The sequence below is a fragment of the Linepithema humile genome, chromosome 4, assembly GCF_040581485.1.
Source record: "Linepithema humile isolate Giens D197 chromosome 4, Lhum_UNIL_v1.0, whole genome shotgun sequence".
Lineage (NCBI taxonomy): Eukaryota > Metazoa > Arthropoda > Insecta > Hymenoptera > Formicidae > Linepithema > Linepithema humile.
Window position 1 is genome coordinate 25,813,841 of NC_090131.1, and position 20,563 is coordinate 25,834,403.

At 30.3% G+C, this 20,563-nt stretch overlaps 5 protein-coding genes and 2 long non-coding RNA genes across 9 annotated transcripts in view; 5 read left to right on the forward strand and 2 right to left on the reverse strand.

The window, feature by feature from the left end:
- Positions 1 to 44: 44 nt before the first annotated feature.
- LOC136999588 (uncharacterized) lies at positions 45 to 6,852 on the reverse strand. Its single transcript, XR_010889906.1, has 10 exons — positions 6,715 to 6,852; positions 6,572 to 6,593; positions 5,544 to 6,473; positions 3,809 to 3,938; positions 2,249 to 3,753; positions 1,782 to 1,805; positions 1,597 to 1,719; positions 1,395 to 1,504; positions 703 to 910; positions 45 to 508 (listed from the first exon to the last, which is right to left on the reverse strand). It is a non-coding gene; the product is annotated as an uncharacterized lncRNA (long non-coding RNA).
- LOC105672466 (odorant receptor 13a-like) lies at positions 3,924 to 7,087 on the forward strand. Its single transcript, XM_012367410.2, has 4 exons — positions 3,924 to 4,065; positions 5,531 to 5,879; positions 6,088 to 6,462; positions 6,615 to 7,087. The coding sequence occupies exons 1-4, from the start codon at positions 3,925 to 3,927 to the stop codon at positions 6,956 to 6,958; spliced, it is 1,209 nt and encodes a 402-aa protein (XP_012222833.2). The 5' UTR covers position 3,924; the 3' UTR covers positions 6,959 to 7,087.
- LOC136999592 (uncharacterized) overlaps positions 6,896 to 20,563 on the reverse strand; it is a 28,071-nt gene continuing 14,403 nt past the window's right edge. The window contains exon 3 of the long non-coding RNA XR_010889911.1: positions 6,896 to 7,012. This is a non-coding gene — a long non-coding RNA (uncharacterized lncRNA). The remainder of the gene's footprint in view (positions 7,013 to 20,563) is intronic.
- On the forward strand, positions 8,010 to 10,208 carry LOC105672427 (odorant receptor 22c-like). The gene is made up of 3 exons (XM_067353944.1): positions 8,010 to 8,403; positions 8,875 to 9,580; positions 9,803 to 10,208. The coding sequence occupies exons 1-3, from the start codon at positions 8,260 to 8,262 to the stop codon at positions 10,141 to 10,143; spliced, it is 1,191 nt and encodes a 396-aa protein (XP_067210045.1). The 5' UTR covers positions 8,010 to 8,259; the 3' UTR covers positions 10,144 to 10,208.
- LOC136999581 (odorant receptor 13a-like) lies at positions 11,009 to 13,260 on the forward strand. 3 transcript variants are annotated; one of them, XM_067353938.1, is made up of 4 exons: positions 11,009 to 11,146; positions 11,557 to 11,883; positions 12,189 to 12,576; positions 12,836 to 13,260. In XM_067353938.1, the coding sequence occupies exons 1-4, from the start codon at positions 11,009 to 11,011 to the stop codon at positions 13,174 to 13,176; spliced, it is 1,194 nt and encodes a 397-aa protein (XP_067210039.1). In that variant the 3' UTR covers positions 13,177 to 13,260. The 3 variants fall into 3 exon arrangements, with proteins under 3 accessions (XP_067210039.1, XP_067210040.1, XP_067210041.1); XM_067353939.1 differs by lacking the exon at positions 11,557 to 11,883 and having other exon boundaries at positions 12,300 to 12,576; XM_067353940.1 differs by lacking the exon at positions 11,009 to 11,146 and having other exon boundaries at positions 11,693 to 11,883; positions 12,300 to 12,576.
- On the forward strand, positions 13,747 to 15,864 carry LOC136999583 (odorant receptor 4-like). The gene is made up of 4 exons (XM_067353943.1): positions 13,747 to 13,899; positions 14,299 to 14,622; positions 14,778 to 15,165; positions 15,442 to 15,864. The coding sequence occupies exons 1-4, from the start codon at positions 13,762 to 13,764 to the stop codon at positions 15,780 to 15,782; spliced, it is 1,191 nt and encodes a 396-aa protein (XP_067210044.1). The 5' UTR covers positions 13,747 to 13,761; the 3' UTR covers positions 15,783 to 15,864.
- Positions 16,777 to 20,542, forward strand: LOC136999586 (odorant receptor 4-like). The gene is made up of 4 exons (XM_067353950.1): positions 16,777 to 17,462; positions 17,892 to 18,215; positions 18,364 to 18,751; positions 19,027 to 20,542. The coding sequence occupies exons 1-4, from the start codon at positions 17,325 to 17,327 to the stop codon at positions 19,365 to 19,367; spliced, it is 1,191 nt and encodes a 396-aa protein (XP_067210051.1). The 5' UTR covers positions 16,777 to 17,324; the 3' UTR covers positions 19,368 to 20,542.

Here is a 20,563-nt window from a genome sequence, read left to right on the forward strand (position 1 = left end):
GATACACAATTATATACTACGACTGATATATCTTCAATGCGATGTTTCCAATAATTTCAATTTTTTCAATTATTGCATACGTGAATAGTTTTACATGTGTCCGCGATAGTGATAATATATTTTGCCAAATGTTGGATAAGAACATGTCATCAAAGTTTGAATGTTTGTATCAGTTCCACGTTATAATAAAATAAACCGCAAAACGCACAACTTTACAGTTTGATTAACATGAAAATACATAATTCAGAAAATGTTCTGTGTTCAATTGTTTTTTGTTCATATTGGATTTTCCTCGTCGGAAAAATTTGAGAACCTGAAAATACATTAATACGTTATTAGTAATGATATATCGCAAAAATAACACGTCAATATTGTTCAACGTGTAATATTTATATCGCGAGAAGATGTTGAAGCAATATTGATATATATTTTTATATATAATTTTTCTCCTCTGTATACTTATGTTTTTTTTCTTTTCCCTCTTTGCTTCTTTTTCATATGTATTCATCTGAAATTGTACGAATCTTTCCCCTCATAAAACTATGTGCGTAGGTGGATTATTTATTTATCGACAAATAGAATACTCAAAGGATTGCAAGTCCATTATTGCAGATAAATTAGTAAGTATCGTCGGGGACAAACGCTGAACCGCGTAGCTGTATTATTTGTACAAATAAAAATGCAAAAGTGGGCTGTACTTACGTTCCTGAGGAAAGTTGCGAGCCGAAGAATATGAATAATAGAATCGAAATAATATTTAGCGAGTTGGTTGCCGCGGGGAGTTGCTTCAAATATCGTAGGGTGTTGCGTTTACAACAAATCGAATATTGAATAATGTATTCATTGTAGATGATTATAGAACTATAATCGTTTTCGGAAAACAGTGATTTGAAAAATACTTGGAAATTCCCTGCGGTCAGCAAATAAAACAATAATTAAAGAATTCACGGAATTCTGAAATTTCGAAATGTCTGAAAATGGGATTAAACACGAATTGGAATACCGATATCGCAAATGTTTTGATATTTTATAAAAATCTTCTTGATGTGATTGGACTTTGTATATTAGACGAAGAAAATGTTTAAGTACTTATTTTAGATTTCGATGGTTCATATCGACGATGATAGAAGTAAATTATACTTTTTTTAATATCATTAAAATGTTTACTATAATTTGAATTTTTACGTATTTATGTACGCTATGTTTTATTTCTCTAATTTTTATTTATCACACATAATAAAAATTATGTTGAGAATGCTACGGACGCTTTTATGACAGGTTGCTCGTCAGTAAATGGTATGGCGAAATTGCTCTTGCATCGCGTGAATCGGAGATACAAATTAATTCTGGTAAAATCTATCATCGACGATTGGACTGTCGTGAGGAATACTCACTCGCACGATATCTTGCTGTTTGCAAAGGTATATTGGGCTCCTCAATATTTTGTTATTTCGGTTGCGCCTCGGTTGTGTCTTGCTCGCTTATATTAATCTGTCCTGAACACCTGGAAACCAGATTTACAATAAAACGTATGAAAGAAAGCTGCTTTTAGCGGCCTATTGCGTGTTTGGAAAGAATACGTTTTTTTCCACTTACTTCTTTGTTGAGATTCTATAGACGCAGATCCTCGTCAATTGTATCTCGCAATGCGGAAACGACGGATTCTTCTTCGATCTCACGACTTATGTGGACAATTCGAGATGCTCCGGATGGAATTCACTGAAATTCGTGATAAATTTTTCTATCGCAACAGACTCGACATTTTGTTGAAGAGACATTACCGTCTTATATGTTTGGCGCATTATCTAGAAAGAACATTTACTTTAGTCATCTTAGCGCATCTCTTTATGAGCGTTCTTCTTCTGTGCACCGAAGGTAGACTTCCGTTTAAATAAATCAAACTTATTGTTATAAGATTTTTATACAATGCACTTATTAATCAAAAGTTTTATATCATGTTAAAAAATGTGTACAAAATATATTAAAAATTTACAAAAAATTGTTAAAACTTATCACATTTTTAACACATCATATATTTTACACATTTTCAACACATTATATTTTTTAGGTCTTTCAGTTACTCATTTCGTTTAAATTACACGACACTTAGGCTGCCACAAAGCACATTCTTTCATCGTTGTGCTGTTGATGCAACTTTTTCTTTATTGCTTTGCCGGGCAAATGCTGAGCTATGCGATTTATGAATCATTGTGGTATAATTCTTATGTATGCTTAATGATGGATTTACCGTTGATAATCCTGAGCAATTATTCCTCACCAGTTGATCGCGGGAAAATTTCTAAATTTCATGGGTTTTAAGGAAATTCTGAAAGCTTCCGCTTCGTATTTATCTATTAAGGGTAATGCTAGAAACGTGAGTAGAGGAATTCTATTATATAGACGATGTTACATTACATATATTACTAATGTTTCTTAAAATATAACACTTATATTTAAACTATGTATATTTCTTTGTAAATAACAAGAAATAAAAAGTTCGTAGTATGACAAAATGTCAAAATCACTTTGATATCGTGTCCATTGCGAGATATGCAGATATACATAAAATTGTTAAAACAATTATAAAACGATATAACAACTCTATAATAATAATAGTAATAAAAATAATAAAAAAATATTAAAATTATATAATACATAATATTTATTGCAAATATAATATTATAGATAATTTTTATATCGTCCCAGGTAGAAATCTGGTCTAGGAGAAAGCCTGGACCTGGATATTTTTCCCCGAGTATAGATTGGATCTGTCCGGGAAATTTAGCTTGAACCCATGTATAATGGGAGGCATGGACGGATTCTTTATCTAAAATGTATCTAGGCCCAGGCTTGTTTCCACAGTTTTTCCTAGAAATTATCCTGGAATTCCATTTAGGGCCCTTATTTTATCCAAGGTTTCTCCTGAATTATTCGATAATAACAACAACAACAACAACAACAATAATAATAATAATAATAATAATAACTTGTAATATTAATAAATAAATATTTCCTCCTTATATATTTTATTGGCGGTTTTTAATCTTTATTACTGTTAGATCGCAAATACTTGTTTTTTATTAAGTCACTTTTGTTACACGTGTTACTTTCAGTTTCGATGTTCACTATTTTTGTTTCTAATTTTTTCCTCGCCCGATATTTTCGCTTCAACAGTAGACGAGAATCCGTTAATATGCGATCACACATTTTGTACGTTTTAAACCGTTTTATCTTTTATTTCAAACCGTAAAACTCTTTGATATGCTCTAAGGTATTACTATTTTGAGCCGTAAAATATTTAACAAACGTTAGAATAATCTAAAAGTTCAAAATAAAAATACTAGTTTTTCCCTGATCAAACCCGGCTAGATCCAGGAAAAAATACAGATAGATATTTTTTAATCAAAACCCGGAAAAAATCGTGAAAAATTTATAGCGAAAAGCCAGGACCCGTCCGGATTTTCCAAGCTAATATTTCCCATACGGGGCCCGTATACATTCAGGGAAGATCGAGGGAAATTTCTACCTAGGGTATTTTGACAAAATAAATTTATATAGAAATAATTATTTTATTTAAATCAATAAAATTAAGAGTTTTATTAAATTTGTCACTGCTTACGTGATAGAAATGATAGAAGAATTCACCCATTGTGATATCGAAGTTTGCAGAGAGTAGTGTAAAGACTGATACTATGTATACCGAACTCTTTGCTTCGCACGTATCTTACCAGCATGAAAAGTGTTCTGCGCAGTCTAATAAAACATGAGATGTAATAAGCTCTATTACTGCGCAGTCATGATAACTCACTATAATGCCTGATGAAGATGATTGTAAAATGATGTTAAATTGACAAAACTTTGTCTGTAACAACTCATCAAAGTGGTTGAAAATGGACAGTCATTCGAGTTCTTCCATTCGATAGAATGTCGGATGAACGCTGGAACGATGATATCGCTTATGCTTTTTCTACTCATAGACTATGGTTAAGAATATTTGGTCTATGGCCATTCGGAAAGTTTACGATATTCATGAGAATGCGACACATCTTCATCATGTTTATAAACGTATGTATACAAATAATTATATGGAGAAAAATAAAATATGAAATATCATATATTATTTAAAAAATATTAGGACCTTGAATAAGTTCTCGCTGTTTTTTTTGTTAAAAAAAAACATTAATTTAAAATATAAGGCTTACAATAACTTTACTCAAAGTATTGTCCATCATTAGAGACCACTTTCTCCCATCTTTCTGGCAGTAATTGAATTCCCCGTCGAAAAAACGATTCATCTTTTGACGCAATCCATGAATCGACCCATTTTTCGGTTTCTTCGAAAGAATGGAAGCGCTGCTCGCTCAAACCATGCGCCATCGACCGAAACAAGTGGTAATCCGAAGGGGCTATGTCCGGTGAATACGGCGGGTGAGGTAGAACTTCCCATTGAAGCGTTTCCAGGTAAGTTTTGACTGGTTTTGCCACATGTGGCCGAGCATTGTCATGTAACAAAATGACTTTGTCGTGTCTCTGCCCGTATAGTGGCCGCTTTTCTTTTAGAGCTCGACTCAAACGCATCATCTGAAGTCGATAGCGAGCTCCCGTGATAGTTTCATTAGGTTTAAGCAGCTCATAATAAATTACGCCCTGCTGATCCCACCAAATGCAGAGCAGAAGTTTCGAACCATGGATATTCGGCTTTGCCGACGATGTTGATGCATGGCCGGGCTTACCCCACGATTTTCTACGCTTAGGATTATCGTAGTGTATCCACTTTTCATTTCCAGTGATGATACGGTGCAGAAAACCTTTTCTTTTATGCCGTTGAAGCAGCAATTCACACATGAGAAAACGTCGTTCAACGTCTCTCGGCTTCAACTCATACGGCACCCAATGTCCTTGCTTTTGGATCATTCCTAACGCTTTTAAACGTTTTGAAACTGTTGACGCATCTACTTGCAATGTTTTCCCGAGCTCTACTAGCGTCTGACATGGATCTAGATCAAGCAATGCCTCCAATTCTTCGTCTTCAAACTTTGTCGGTGCTCCAGAACGTTCTTTATCTTCAAGGTCAAAGTCATTATTTTTAAAGCGCCTAAACCAGTCTCTGCATGTCGTATTCGACAGAGCATTGTCACCATATGTTTCAACAAGAATTCTGTGTGCTTCAGCTGCAGATTTCTTTTGAATAAAGCAGTGCAATAAAATTTCCCGCAAAAACACTTTATTTGGCACAAAAGTAGACATTTTCGCAATAGGTAATTAAACACGTGGTTGACACTGTGGTAAACTGTATCTACTAGAATTTGAGGTTACATATAGTACTACTTAGCTGATGCGTTTCCGTACGAAATTCCATGCACAGAGTGCCGCTACGCCATCTTTTAAGAAACAGCGAGAACTTATTCAAGGACCTAATATTATTATATGTTATGTAGAAAAATGTATTTATTACGTGCGCACCGTTATTTTACGCAACAACAGAATTTGCACATATATATTATTTTTTAAGATAGAAATTATTATTTAGGCCATAATAATACCTTTTGTAATAATGGATTTTATCTGGACTAAAACAAACACCGGCGTAAACTTGGAAAGTATACTATATCTTGTGGGCTCGATAATGGGAAGCGTAAAATTTATTTGTATTGCTGTTAGTCGAAAAAGATTGCATGCAAACCTCAATGCTGCTATGGACGATTGGTTATTGGCTAAAAACGATAAAGACACTTGGAAAATCATGAGGAAATATGCGTTTAGAAGTAGAATACTCACCTTCTCGATACTGTACGCAGGCCTCGGATGCTTTTTTGTTTATATATTCGGCATTGTGTTTATAAACTTGCAGCAGATATTTTTCATGGATCCACTAGAAGGTAAAATTTGATTGTACTATTACTTTTGTGCATATTTTTTAAATATCAGATAATCAAAAAAGTTTATACGGTTTTTTAAATTAAATCTAATATAAAAAGCCACACAAAAGTTTTTGGTTATCGGATATAATTTTTCAATTTAGTTTGTATACTAAATTATTGCATTGTTACAACAATTTCTACGATATAAATTTTTCATCGTGTGTAGCTAATTCTACTACAATAAATTGGATGTTTCTGATCCCATCTGGTCCATTGAGTAGCTTGGTCACTGGTACGCAGTATATAATCATCCTGGCTCTGCAGACTTTTCAACTGGGTTTGATGTGTGTTGTACAGCCTGTTGTGGATAGCTTTTTCTTTAATGTCACAATGTATCTCACCAGTCAACTCGAAATAGTTAAAAACAAATTTAAAAGTTTCGCGAATGAACCGGATACTGAAGCAAATCATCGAAAAAAATTCGCCCAGTTGATTAACAGGCACAACGAGCTAATGGAAAACTATCAAAATTTGGAAGACAGCTTCCACTTCTTTATATTATTCCAACTTGTGGTAACTACTCTCATGCTTGCGATCATAGGTAACGTATGGCTAAAATTAAGTGTAACAAATTTATATATCACGATATATATCAATTAATTTTACTCAATATTTCTATTTTGTTCGATTTAACTATCTTAATTACTCACATCTCACGTTGTTTTGCTCTATCTGCAATAAAATTTTTTTTAGGTTTACGCATAAATATTTCCCTGAACGAAAATAATTATCTAGAAGCAACGAAGAGTTTGTTGGTTTTGAATTACTTGTTGCTGCAATCATTGGTGCTTACATACGGTGGTGACTTCCTGCAAGGGGAAAGTGAAGGTATATTCCATGCGTTGTACATGACTTCCTGGTTCACATTTCCCGTAGCGTTGATGAAGGACATGCACTTCGCGATGATGAGAGCAAGCGTTCCGTTTCGCCTTACCGGTGGAAAATTCTTTTACGTTAATCGTGAGACAATGATGTATATTCTCAGGACGGCGGCTTCGTACATTTCAGTTTTACGAATAGCGTTATTGAAGTCATAATGTTGATCGGCAGTTCGTATGCGTGTGCTTGCGTACGTGAGTGTGTGTATAAGACTGAAAATTTACAGAGAAATTGTACAAAAATTAAAACTATTGCGTAAAATACATAAATATATTTAATTACAATTATTTTGGGACACATATTTTAATTCCGTAAGATAGTTCCAGAAAGAATATTTGCAATTTCTACAAAGATATTTTATTTAATTATTTACAAGCAATAATTCCAGTGCAATAATTAACAATTGTATCCAAATGTATCATAAAATATGCACATATTGACAATTACTAGTCCATAGAGAAAACTTTCATACTAGTATGTGTTTCTTTTTTCCATTAAAAACATGACAAGTATTAAACATAATGTAGTTTCAAAATTATATGTACATTGTTTGTCCACAATTTTTATTCTTATCTATTTTTCTTTTCTTATAATATTTACTATTTTTATAAACGTTTGCAATATGTGTTTTTCTCCACGCTATCACATCTTTTACAGATTACATGATATTTCATCGTTATACATAATAATTCGTCGTTTTTTATTCACAGAGCAATTTTTCATACTGGAAAAAATTTAAAGATCTTAAAACATGCTGATATTTTATTAATGATAATGCATATGTGGCAGAACAAATTTTCGTCATTGTTATTTAATTTGTAGCATTTGTATCGTGAGAAGATATACTTACAAATATTTTCACATTTTAATATGATATTTTCTCTACGGTTTTTTATTACATCTTTCCTGATATATAATGTTCTTCTGTCGTTTATTTTCCGTTTATACTTATCTATCTAGAGAAAGTACAAATTGTTTCTTCGACGACTGGAATGATAATTTCAAGGGGCAGATTACTACTGTTGAAATAGCAAATCTTTTATTTATTAACAAATAGAAGCCTTATGCCGGTGGATCTATTATTCCAAACATTAAAGTATCGTCGAGGACAATGTAGCGTTGCGCAAACGTATTATTTATACAAATACAAATGTAGAAGTAGGCTGTACTTTCGTTTTCAAAGGAAATCGCGGGAGCCAAAGGTATGAATAATAGAGCAGAAAGAAATCCCAAGACTTGGGGTTACCGCAAGGGGTTGCTTTAGGTTTTGCGGAGTAACAAACGTGGATCACGTCAACAATAAAGCGAATATTAAATGATGCGGTCATCGTGGAGGAAAGAAGGATTGCAACTATTTTCGAGGGGAAGCGAAGCGGAAAGAAACTCGGAGAACTTTTTGTAACAATCGTCGATTGACGAAATCGACGAAAGTAGACTGTAAATTTTCGAGCGTTTGAAAATGGGATTGTCTACGAAATGGAATGCTGATACTGCACACATTTTAACGCTTTATAAGTATCTTCTTGGTACACTTGGACTCTGGGTGTTAGATGAAAAAAATGTATTCTCGAGAATTCGATGGTTTATATCGACGATGGTGGAAGTAAGTGATATTTTTTAAAATATTATAATGTTTATATATTTTTATTTTATGTGCTTTACATTTTTTTGTATAAATTTTAATATTTGTATGTAAATCTGACTTAATTTTGTGTTCGAATTAACAGTTATCTAATATAAATTAAACTAAAGTTTTATTTCAACCATACTTGTACAATATAATTGAAGGGTTTATAATAAAAACAACCCTTGTCAATTTTTTCATTTTTTTAGAAGAAGAAAAAACATTGTCATTTATAAGTTTTTAATAGAACCAAAACTCAAAGCATGAGTTGTTTTTATCAGAATTGGTACAATCACACTATAGGTTCCACCTGTGACTACTATAATACGTTATTATCTCAATTTTTCCAATTTCTGACAAGAATTGTTTTTGTTATAAATTCTTCAATTTGATAAAAACCAAAAATTTGCGCGAAAATTCAAAACATTGTATTTTATTTTCATAAACTAGATGAGTGCGACAATCAGCTTGTCACTGGAAGTTATTCGACATTGTCGAGGCCACGAGGATGCTCTGGACGCTTTTCTGTCGGCGTCTTCGTCAGTGATTAGCATATCAAAATTGCTTTTGCATCGCATAAATTGGAAACACAAATTAATTCTGGTGGAATCCATCATTTACGATTGGACTTTTGTGACAAATTCTCATTCGCGTGATATTATGCTCAAATATTCGCGCATAGGTAGATTCGGATCCGTAATATTCCTTTATCTCGGCTGCGCCTCTGTCGTGTTCCTTTTTTCGTCCTTTATATTCGCCAATCTCGATTTATCTTGGATCTCGGAAGTGGAGAATTATAATAAAACGAGTGAAAAGAGATTGCTCTTAGCAGCCTACTGCGTCTTCGGGAACTATACGTCCTTCACTTATGGTTTAATTGAAGTTCTGCAGGCGCTGCAGATCCTCGTCAACTGTATCTCGCAATGCGGGAACGACGGATTCTTCTTCGATCTTACGATGCATGTGTGCGGACAATTCGAAGTTCTCAGGATGGACTTCGCTGAAATGAGCGACGAATATTTTTCCCGCGACAAATTCGTCATCCTGATAAAGAGACATCATCGCCTCATATATTTGGCGCATCATCTGCACAAAGCATTCAATCTCGTCATCTTCTCGCAACTTTTAATGAGCGTCATGCTCTTATGTATTGAAGGTAAATTTTATTTCAAATAAATCGTATTTGGATATCATTTTATCACATAGTATCATTGATTAAACGGTTAGGACAGTAATAGTTTGTTAGCACAAATTTTATATTCTCTAAGAAGGATTTCCGTTTCGATTCAGTTATACAAAAACTATATAGATTTAAAATTTTGTAAGAATTATTTTATAAACTTACTATTGATTTAATCCGTTATCGTATGTGTTTCAGGTTTTCAATTGATTCTTACACTTTCGATACATGATACATTCGCCCCTATGAAACATGTTCTCTTTATCGTCGTGTTGTTGGTGCAACTTTTTCTCTACTGCTTCGCCGGACAAACGTTGGAGTTGCAATCGCAAGGACTCGCCTACGCCGTTTACGACTCATCATGGTACAACTTTGATTTGAGCGTGATGAAGGATTTGCCACTGGTAATTCTTCGGACAGCGACTCCTCATCAATTGACTGCAGGGAAGTTTCTAGCAATGAATTTTGCAAGTTTTAAAGAAATTCTGAAGGCTTCCGCCTCATATTTATCTGTATTAAGAGTAATGTTAGAAACATAAACAATTAAAAACGAGGTATTTTAACTTTTAGCTTATAACTGTTTTAATTATATTTATAATATTTTAAAAAATATAACATTTGATAAAGAACATTTCTTATTACGATATTGTTTTTTGTGCTGATGGCTATTATGAAGAATAATCTTGATAATAATCAATTAGAAACTCAATATTACATTTACAAATAAAAACAAATAGAAAAATTTAATTATTTTGTCTATAAGTAAAAATTTAAATATATATGCATTACATCTGTCATTATTGCAATAGTCCGCAAATATCGGCAAGTTAGTAAGACAATTTTAAACAATAAAAATTTAGATATTAAAAATAAAAAGAAATAAAAAAGAGCTTTAACATATAAGACTTACCATAACAATATAAGTAATTCTCGTTTAATCAGATAGTATATACTTTAAACAATAAAAATAAATTGACACTGAAGTCGAAAAGAAAAGAGAAAGCAAATCCATACCCAGCTGAAAATAAAACTAAAAAAGTTTCAATTTTTTTTCTTACAATATAGTAACGCGATCACTATTTCTAACAGACGCTATGAGTCAAGTGAACAATGTTGTTACTTCGTTCGTAGTTATTTAAGAGTTTCGGTGAATTACGAAACTATCGCAGACCATAGAAAATTGTGCGCACTATAAAAAATAATGCACGAATGTACGATATTACAAGAATGTATGGTTACACAAATTCGTTCTATCATTTATCTTACTACCATAAAGACCGATCGATCAATAAGTGATAGCATCGAGGATAATAATTCTTTTTGAAACTGTACGTTGCATAGATCGAGCTATATTCTGTCACGCATGACTACAATTTTTTTTGAAGATCAAACTATCCAACCAAAATGAAGACAAATTGGAACAGTGGTATGGAATATGGTTTCTCGTTTATAAGGATAATAATGTGGATACTCGGTATATGGCCTTTACAGAAGGACGACTTGGTTTGCACATTTCGTTGGTTTATGGTATTGATAGTACAGGTAAGAAAACACAGCGTAAAAAGATAATACTTAGCTTCTTAGCTGAAATACAAATAATAAATTAGGATAAATTAGAAAACGTGTTTACGTATTTATGTTTAGGTTCACTTAAGAAAAATCAGTATAGTAATAATTTAACTAGAATAACTCGGCTAAATTTTTTACTGCTAGCTTAAAGTTTTTGGGAATTTGAGAAATTATTTTTGTCATTAATGTTCCTTCTTTTTAAATTAATAAATAAATTTTTTAGAAGATTTGTATTGTAAGACTTTTACTTGTAATTTAAATTAAGTTTTTGTGCAAAATTTATATATTTAAATAAAGTCTTACATTTTTATTAGTCAGAATCTTATATATATAATCTAATTCAACATATTCACTTATAAAGCAGAGCCTTTGCTATCGTATAGTCTTTCACAATGATCCTCGTGCTGATAGAATTTTCTAAGAATTGTGGAGATGCCAAAGATTCTCTGGAGGTATTTCTTATAGTGGAAGCCAGTTTACACGCGCTGATAAATATTATTTCTTCACGTTTTTATATGAAAAAAATTGCCATAAATGTGAATTCTGCTATTGACGATTGGTCTTCTACGTCAGTAAAGAAACATACTAATAATGTAATAATGATGCGGTACGCACGAATTGGTCGACTAATCACCGTGTCTCAATTGATGATTGGGCTTATGGCCACTTTGTTATATTTCCCCACCATTTTCTTTGGAAATAAACAACAGGTGATGTCAAGATCTTTATTCTCATCGCCTTTGACTCTATTAGTACTTTTATTACATTATATACTCTATTAACGTAATATATAATTCAACAAAAAAAACTAAAATATAAATTTTTACGAATCTGTTTATGTTTATTTTTAATATTATGATTGCCAGATCTGTTATAAAAAATAAAATAAATAATTTAAAAAATAAAATCTTTCTACAGTTTATGTGCATATTCTTTATCTATAAAAATTTTCTATATATAATTTTTTATGAGGTAACCGTAAAACTGTGTAATATATCTTAGGCTATTTTAATAGGTTGTAATTATTGGTAACGACACCGTAACTTTGTGGAATTTCGTCTTTCCAACAACATGTCTGTTTAGCGGGATTTCATATTCCACGTACACAGCACTTTTTCTCTTGCAGTTATTACAGACGTCTATAATGTATATAACAGAATGTGCGACCGATAGCTTTTTCTTTATTCTTACTATGCACCTCTGTGGTCAACTAAAACTTCTGAGAATTCGTTTTGTTGAACTTGGAAAAAAAATGAACGAAAAAAATTATTATCGGAATGCATTAGGATCTTGGATCAGAAGGCACTACGAACTGATAGCACTGGCTAAAAATATTGAAGACTCTTTTAATATCAATCTTTTGATTCGTTTGTTAGTAATTACCATAGCAATTGCGATATCAGGTATTGTATATGTGTCATAAATCTTCTCTTTGTTTTTTATTATTGTTTCAATGCAATGAAAAAAAAAAACTTTGCACGATATATTAAAATATAATATTAAAATTTTATATATCAGTTCTTCAAAATTTTTAAGAATAATAATATTGGAATAAACTAGAATAGTATGACAAATAAATTAATGACAAAAAATATATGTATATTAAAGTGCAAATAATATTTTATATATTAAGAAAATTTAAAAAAACACAGCTCTTTTCAGGAATGCGTAGTATGGTGTCCATTAAACATCAGAACTATGTTGACTTAGTAAAAAGTATAGTCTTCGTTCAGTACTACATTGTACAATCTTTTTTGTTTACGCATGCCGGCGATGCTCTGCAATATCAAAGCGAATCAATCGTTTCGACGATATATAGCACAACGTGGCACGAATTGCCGTACACCAAAATGAGGGATTTGATACTTATCATGATGCGAACAAGAGTTCCTCTTCAGCTGACTGCAGGGAAATTTTTTTATATAACAAGAAGGACTACGACAGACATTCTAAAAACCGCCATGACATACATATCGTTCTTACAGGTGACAATGGAAGAATAATCAAATTATTATATTGCACTTGTTCACTTATTGTATTACAACATTTGTAGATATAAAATAGAATATAAATTATATTTCAGTACATTACAGTTCACCATTTTTTAACCGTTATACTTGAATTTACTGTTATCTTAAATCCTTCTTTTAAAAAGACATGTTATCAATATCTCGATAGTATCGAAACTCATTGCAAATATGAGCTGTCAATAAAGCTAAAAAAGTTTCAATTTTTTTCCTTACAATATAATGACGCGATCAATATTTCTAACAGACGCTATAAGTCCAGTGAACAATGTTGTTATTTCGTTCGTAATCATTTAAGAGTTTCGGTGAATTACGAAACTATCGCAGACCATAGAAAATTGTGCGCATTATAAAAAAAAATGCACAAATGTACAATTTTGCAAGAATGTATGGTTATGCAAATTTGTTGTATCATTTATCTTACTGCTATAAAGACCGATCGATCAACAAGTGATAGCATCGAGGATAGTAATTTCTTTCGAAGCCGTACATTCTATAGATCGAGTTATATTCAGTCACGCATGACTACAATTTTTTTAAGAGACAGATTAGCCTATCACCATGAAGACAAATTGGAACAGTGGTATGGAATATGGTTTCTTGGAAATAAGGAAGATGATGTGGATACTCGGTATATGGCCTTTGCAGAAGAATGATTTGATTGGCACATTTCGTTGGTTTATGATATTGATAATAGAGGTAAGAGAACATAGCGTAAAAAAATAATACTTAACTTCCAACTTTAAATGTAAATAGCAAATTATGGTAAAATTAAGAAGATATTTATATTTAAAACTTTAAAAGAAATTGATATATATAATAATAGGTCGAACTAGAATAACTCGACCAATTCTTTTTTACTGATAGTTTTATGTCTTTGAAATTTAAGAAGTCATGTTTGTCATCACTTCTTTCTTTAAAAAACTGATAAATAAATTCTTTGAAAGATTTGTATTGTAAGACTTTTACTTATAATTTAAATCAAGTTTTTGTGCAAATTTTATATTTAAACAAAGTCCTATATTTTTATTATTCAGAAATATATATTATCTAATTCAACATATTCACTTATAAAGCAGAGCCTTTGCTATTGTATAGTCTTTCACAATAATCACCGTGCTGATAGAATCTTACGAAAATTGTGGAGATGCCAAAGATTCTTTGGAGATATTTCTTATAGTGGAAGCCAGTTTACACGCGCTGATAAATATCACTTTCTCGCGTTTTTACATGAAAAAAATTGCCATAAATGTAAATTCTGCTATTGACGATTGGTTCTTTACATTGACAAAAAAAAATACCAACGTAATAATGGCAAGGTACGCACGAATCGGTCGAGTAATCGTCGTATTCCAAACGGTGATTGCGCTTGTAGCCACTTTGATATACTTCCTCTCCGTTATCATGGCAAATAAACAACAGGTAATGTCAAGAGCTATATTATTATATCTTTACATATATTGCACATCCTTTCTTCTAAACAATTTGACATTTTTAAATTGTGTCACTTTTCTTGCGGATGTGCGTTATTATTAATTCTATTATAATAGATATTATAATATTCTAATTTTTAATAGGTCGTAATTATTGGTAACGACACCGTAATTTTGTGGAATTTTGTCCTTCCAGCAACATGTTTGTTTGGCGGGGTTTCATATTCCACGTATAAACTACTTCTTACTATGCAGTTATTACAGGCGTTCGTAATTTTCATATCGGAGTTCGCAGCAGATAGTTTCTTCTTTGCTCTTACTATGCACCTCTGCGGTCAACTAGAGCTTTTAAGAATTCGCATCAATGAACTTGGAAAACAAATGAATGAAAAGAATCATTATCGATATAACTTGAGATCTTGGATCAAAAGACATTATGAACTAATAGCACTGGCTAAAAATATTGAAGATTCCTTCAACATCAATCTTTTGATTCGTATACTAATAATTACTTTCACAATTGCGATATCAGGTATATATGCGTTTTAATTGTCTTAATTGATCTTTTTTTTGTCCCATTGTTGTTTTAATACAATAAAAAAAAACTTTGTAGAATATATTATATATAAAATATAAAGTTCAAATCTCCATATATCAAATTTATCAAATTTTTCTATAGATAATAATAATATCAAAGTAAACAAGTGTAATGTGCCATATAAAACACTGAAAAAAAATATATGTGTATTTAATTGTATTTAATATTTTTTATATTGGTGAATTTAAAAAAACACACAGTTTGTTTCAGGAATGCGTAGTCTAGTGTCTATGAAACATCAGAATTATACTGATGTAGCAAAAAGTATGATGTTTATCCAGTATTATATTATACAATCTTTCTTGTTTACACACGCCGGCGATGCTTTGCAGAATCAAAGCGAATCGATCGTTTTGGCGATATATAATATAACGTGGCACGAATTACCGTACACCACAGTGAAGGATTTGATACTTATTATGATGCGAACAAAGATTCCTCTTCAGCTCACAGCTGGGAAATTCTTTTATATAACAAGGAGAACTACGACAGACATCCTTAAAACTGCCTTAACATACATATCGTTCTTACAGGTGACAATGGAAGAATAATCAAATTATTTCATAATTTGTTTGTTTCTTATAGTATTACAGCTTTTGCAGATATAGAATTGAATATAATTATATTTCATTACGTTACAGAGTTTACCATTCTTTAACCATCATGCTTGTATTTTACTGTTATTTTAAATGTTGATAAAATTACAAATTAAACATTAAATTTTCAGAACGCATATATTTTATTTTTTACATAAATATAACACAAATATAACAAAATATAAATATAAAAAATTTTAATAATTTATTACATACTTTTTTATTAATGTAATATTAAGTAATTTGACATATTTTAATAAGGAAGAATTGTAAATTATATATAGAATAACAGTAAATTAATTGATAATTTATAGTACAAAATTAATTAATAATAAATAGCAATTATATAATTCACAAATTTATTTTATTTACAAGTTGCTTAATATATATTTAAAAATGTAAAAGTATAATTATTATATGATTTTTTTTTAGTAATGATATTATTTTAATTTTATTGTCTATAAAAAATTAATTAAATAATAAATATTTCAGCTAATTTGTGCGAATTAAATGTTTAAAAATTTAATGTTACATTTATTATTGTATTTTTCTCTTTTTTTAAAATTAAAAACCATAAATGTCTTTCTTACTTACATTTTGAAGATACTTACATTTCGAAATTTAAGTCAATTTTGACAGGACTGTTTTTACAAATATAGTATACCACTGTGTTGTTAAATACTGTAGCAATGGAACCGACATGCAAATCATCTTGTGTTATCTATATAAAGAGATATAAATTTAATTCAATTCAATCTAAATAGTTTATATATTTCAAAATATCGCAAATTTTTACTGTAAGCTAAAACACATTTATGATTCGTGGACGTTATATAACAAGAAGAACTACGACAGACATTTTTAAAACCGTCATAACATGCATATCGTTTTTACAGGTGACAATAAAAGAATAATCTAATTAATTTATTGCACTTGTTTACCTGTATTTCAACATTTGTAGATATAAAATAAAATATAATTTATATTTCAGTACATTACAGTTCACCACTCTTTAATTGTTATATTTGAATTTTATTGTTATGTCAAATCTTTTTTTAAAAAAGACATGTTATCAATATCTTGATAGTATCGAAACTTATTGCAAACATAGGCTGAAAATATAGCAAAAAAAGTTTCAATTTTTTTTGCTACAATATATTGACGCGATCACTATTTCTAACAGACGCTATAAGTCCAGTGAACAATGTTGTTATTTCGTTCGTAATCATTTAAGAGTTACGGTGAATTACGAAACTATCGCAGACCATAGAAAATTGTGTGCATTATAAAAAATAATGCACAAATGTACTATTTTGCAAGAATGTATGGTTACGCAAATTTGTTCCATCATTTATCTTACTGCCATAAAGGCCGATCGATCATCAAGTGATAGCATCGAAGAAAGTAATTTCTATCGAAGACGTACATTCTATAGATCGAGTTATATTCAGTCACGCATGACTGCAATTCTATTAAGACACATACTGGCCTATCACCATGAAGACAGATTGGAACAGTGGTATGGAATATGGTTTTTTAGAAATAAGAAAGATGATGTGGATACTCGGTACATGGCCTTTACAAAAGAATGATTTGCTTTGCACATTTCGTTGGTTCATTATATTTATAATAAAGGTAAGAGTATATAGCGTAAAAAATTATACTTAACTCCCATTATAAATTTGAATAGCATTTTATGATAAAATTAAGAAAATATATATGTTTAAAACTTAAAAAAGATTTGTGTATAATAATTGTTCAAATTAGAATAATTTACTAACAATTTTTTTACTAGCTTTATGTTTTTGGGAATTTGAGAAGTTATCTTTGTCATCACTTCTTTCTTTAAAAAATAAATAAATAAATTCTTTCAAAGATTAAATAAATAAATTCTTTTAAAGATAAATAAATTCTTTCAAAGATTTGTATTATAAGACTACTTGTAATTTAAATAAAGTTGCAAATTTTATAATTAAATAAAGTCCTATATTCTTATTATTCAGAATTTTATAGTATCTAATTCTACATATTCACTTATAAAGCAGAGCCTTTGCTATCGTATAGTCTTTCACAATAATCATCATGCTGGTAGACTCTTACCAAAATTGTGGAAATGCCAAAGATTCTCTGGATACGTTTCTTATCACCGAATCCGCTTTACACGGGCTGATAAATGTTATTTCTTCGCGTTTTTATATGAAAAAAATTGCCATAAATGTAAATTCTGCTATTGACGATTGGTCCTCTTCATTGATAAAGAAAAACACTAACTTAATAATGGCAAGGTACGCACGAATCGGTCGAGTAATCGTCGTATTCCAATCGGTGATTGCGCTTATAGGCTTTATCTTATACTTCCCCTACGTTATCATTGCAAATAAACAACAGGTAATGTCAAGATTTTTATTATCATATTTCTATATATATCACACATACTGAACAATTTGCTATTTTTGATTTGTGTCACTTTTCTTGCGGATGTGCGATATTATTAATTCTATTATAATAAGTATTATGATATTGTATTTTTTAATAGGTCGTAATTATTGGTAACGACACCGTAATTTTGTGGAATTTCGTCCTTCCAGCAACATGTTTGTTTGGCAGGGTTTCATATTCCACGTATAAATTACTTCTTACTATGCAGTTTTTACAAGGATTTATAATTTTCATATCAGAATGCGCTATCGATAGCTTTTTCTTTGCTCTTACTATGCACCTCTGCGGTCAACTAGAGCTCTTGAGAATTCGTTTCACTGAACTTGAAAAAAAAATAAATGAAAAGAATCATTATCGAAATAACTTGAGATCTTGGATCAAAAGGCATTATGAACTAATAGCACTGGCTAAAAATATTGAAGACTCCTTCAACATTACTCTTTTGATTCGTATACTAATAATTACTTTAACAATTGCGATATCAGGTACATATGCGTTTTAGTTGTCTTAATTGATCTTTTTTTTGTCCCATTGTTGTTTTAATGTAATAAAAAAAAAACTTTGTAGAATACATTATATAAAATATAGAGTTAAAATTTCTATATATTAAATTAACCGAATTTTTTTATATAATAATAGTATCAAAGTAAACAAGTGTAATGTGCTATATAAAACACTGACAAAAAATATATGTGTATTTAATTGTATTAAATATTTTTTATATTAAGTGAATTTTAAAAAAACACACAGCTTGTTTCAGGAATGCGTGGTCTAGTGTCTATTAAACATCAGAATTATACTGATGTGGCAAAAAGTATGATGTTTATCCACTATTGTATTGTACAATCTTTCTTGTTTACACACGCCGGCGATGCTTTGCAGAATCAAAGCGAATCGATCGTTTCGGCAATATATAATACAACGTGGCACGAATTGCCGTACAGCGCAGTGAAGGATTTGATACTTATTATGATGCGAACAAAGGTTCCTCTTCAGCTCACAGCTGGGAAATTCTTTTATATAACAAGGAGAACTACGACAGACATTCTAAGAACTGCCGTAACATACATATCGTTCTTACAGGTGACATTGGAAAAATAATCAAAATATTTTATATAATTTGTTTGTTTACTATAGTATTATCAGATATAGAGTAGAATATAATTATATTTCATTACATTACAGAGTTTACCATTCTTTCACCGTCATTTCACTAGTATTTTATTGTTATTTTGAATGTTGATAAAATTACGAAATAAACATTAAATTTTCAGAGCGCATACTTTATTTTTTACATAAATATAACACAATTTTAATTATTTATTAAATATTTTTTTATTAATAAAATATTAAGTAATTTGACATATTTTAATAAGTGAGAGTTGTAAATTATATATAGAATAACAGTAAATTAATTAATAATTTATAGTACATAATTAATTAAGAATAAATAGCAATTACATAATTCACAGATTTATATTATTTGCGAGTTGTTTAATATATATTTAAAAGTATGCAATTATAATTATTATTTGATTTCTTTTTTAGTCAAAATATTATTTTAATCTCATTCTTTATAAAAAATTAATTAAATAATAAATATTTTCGCTAATTTGTGCAAGTTTTATGTTCAAAAATTTAATGTTATATTTATTATTATATTTTTCACTTTTATTTTAAATTAAAAAGCACAAATCTTTTTCTTACTTCCATTCTCGAAATACTTACATTTCGGAATTCAATTTTAACAGGGCTGCTTTCACAAATGTAGTATACCATTGTGTTGTCAAATATTGTAGAAATACATGGAACCGACATACACATCATCTTGTGTCGTCTATATAAAAAGATATAAGTTTAATTCAATTCAATCTATATAGTTTACCATATATTTCAAAATATCGCAAACTTTTATCGTAAGCTAAAACACATTTATGATACGTGGATGTTAAACTTTCACAATAATATGTATGCGTAAGTAGGGTAGAGCGAGGCTAAATGGGCAACTTTTCATTCAGACTAATATATATTTTTATATAATTGTAATAGACTAATGAACATTGCTTTAAGTATATATTGCATGTTTATCTAGCTCCAATTAAGCACTCATAGATCCTTAATATATTTTCTAAATAAAAAAAAATTAGTTTCAAATACAAAAAAATCAGAGTGGCTCAATGTATTTCACTCATGGAGCATGTTGAGCCACCTCAAAAGGTAAGTTGAGCCATGAAAACAATTGTATAATAAAGTCATGTATTATTAAAAAAACAAAGGAATTAGAAATATTAATAAAA

What these genes read in the sequence shown, in the direction of transcription:
- LOC105672466 (XM_012367410.2), top strand. Translation starts at nt 3,925, where the DNA reads ATGTCGGATGAACGCTGGAACGATGATATCGCTTATGCTTTTTCTACT. An exon ending in TCTTCATCATGTTTATAAAC is followed by an intron (nt 4,066 to 5,530) that starts GTATGTATACAA and finishes ATTATTATTTAG; the next exon opens with GCCATAATAATACCTTTTGT. An exon ending in TTTCATGGATCCACTAGAAG is followed by an intron (nt 5,880 to 6,087) that starts GTAAAATTTGAT and finishes CATCGTGTGTAG; the next exon opens with CTAATTCTACTACAATAAAT.
- LOC105672427 (XM_067353944.1), top strand. Translation starts at nt 8,260, where the DNA reads ATGGGATTGTCTACGAAATGGAATGCTGATACTGCACACATTTTAACG. An exon ending in TTATATCGACGATGGTGGAA is followed by an intron (nt 8,404 to 8,874) that starts GTAAGTGATATT and finishes TTCATAAACTAG; the next exon opens with ATGAGTGCGACAATCAGCTT. An exon ending in CATGCTCTTATGTATTGAAG is followed by an intron (nt 9,581 to 9,802) that starts GTAAATTTTATT and finishes TATGTGTTTCAG; the next exon opens with GTTTTCAATTGATTCTTACA.
- LOC136999581 (XM_067353938.1), top strand. Translation starts at nt 11,009, where the DNA reads ATGAAGACAAATTGGAACAGTGGTATGGAATATGGTTTCTCGTTTATA. An exon ending in TCTTTGGAAATAAACAACAG is followed by an intron (nt 11,884 to 12,188) that starts GTGATGTCAAGA and finishes CTATTTTAATAG; the next exon opens with GTTGTAATTATTGGTAACGA. An exon ending in CATAGCAATTGCGATATCAG is followed by an intron (nt 12,577 to 12,835) that starts GTATTGTATATG and finishes AGCTCTTTTCAG; the next exon opens with GAATGCGTAGTATGGTGTCC.
- LOC136999583 (XM_067353943.1), top strand. Translation starts at nt 13,762, where the DNA reads ATGAAGACAAATTGGAACAGTGGTATGGAATATGGTTTCTTGGAAATA. An exon ending in TCATGGCAAATAAACAACAG is followed by an intron (nt 14,623 to 14,777) that starts GTAATGTCAAGA and finishes AATTTTTAATAG; the next exon opens with GTCGTAATTATTGGTAACGA. An exon ending in TTTCACAATTGCGATATCAG is followed by an intron (nt 15,166 to 15,441) that starts GTATATATGCGT and finishes AGTTTGTTTCAG; the next exon opens with GAATGCGTAGTCTAGTGTCT.
- LOC136999586 (XM_067353950.1), top strand. Translation starts at nt 17,325, where the DNA reads ATGAAGACAGATTGGAACAGTGGTATGGAATATGGTTTTTTAGAAATA. An exon ending in TCATTATATTTATAATAAAG is followed by an intron (nt 17,463 to 17,891) that starts GTAAGAGTATAT and finishes GCTATCGTATAG; the next exon opens with TCTTTCACAATAATCATCAT. An exon ending in TTTAACAATTGCGATATCAG is followed by an intron (nt 18,752 to 19,026) that starts GTACATATGCGT and finishes AGCTTGTTTCAG; the next exon opens with GAATGCGTGGTCTAGTGTCT.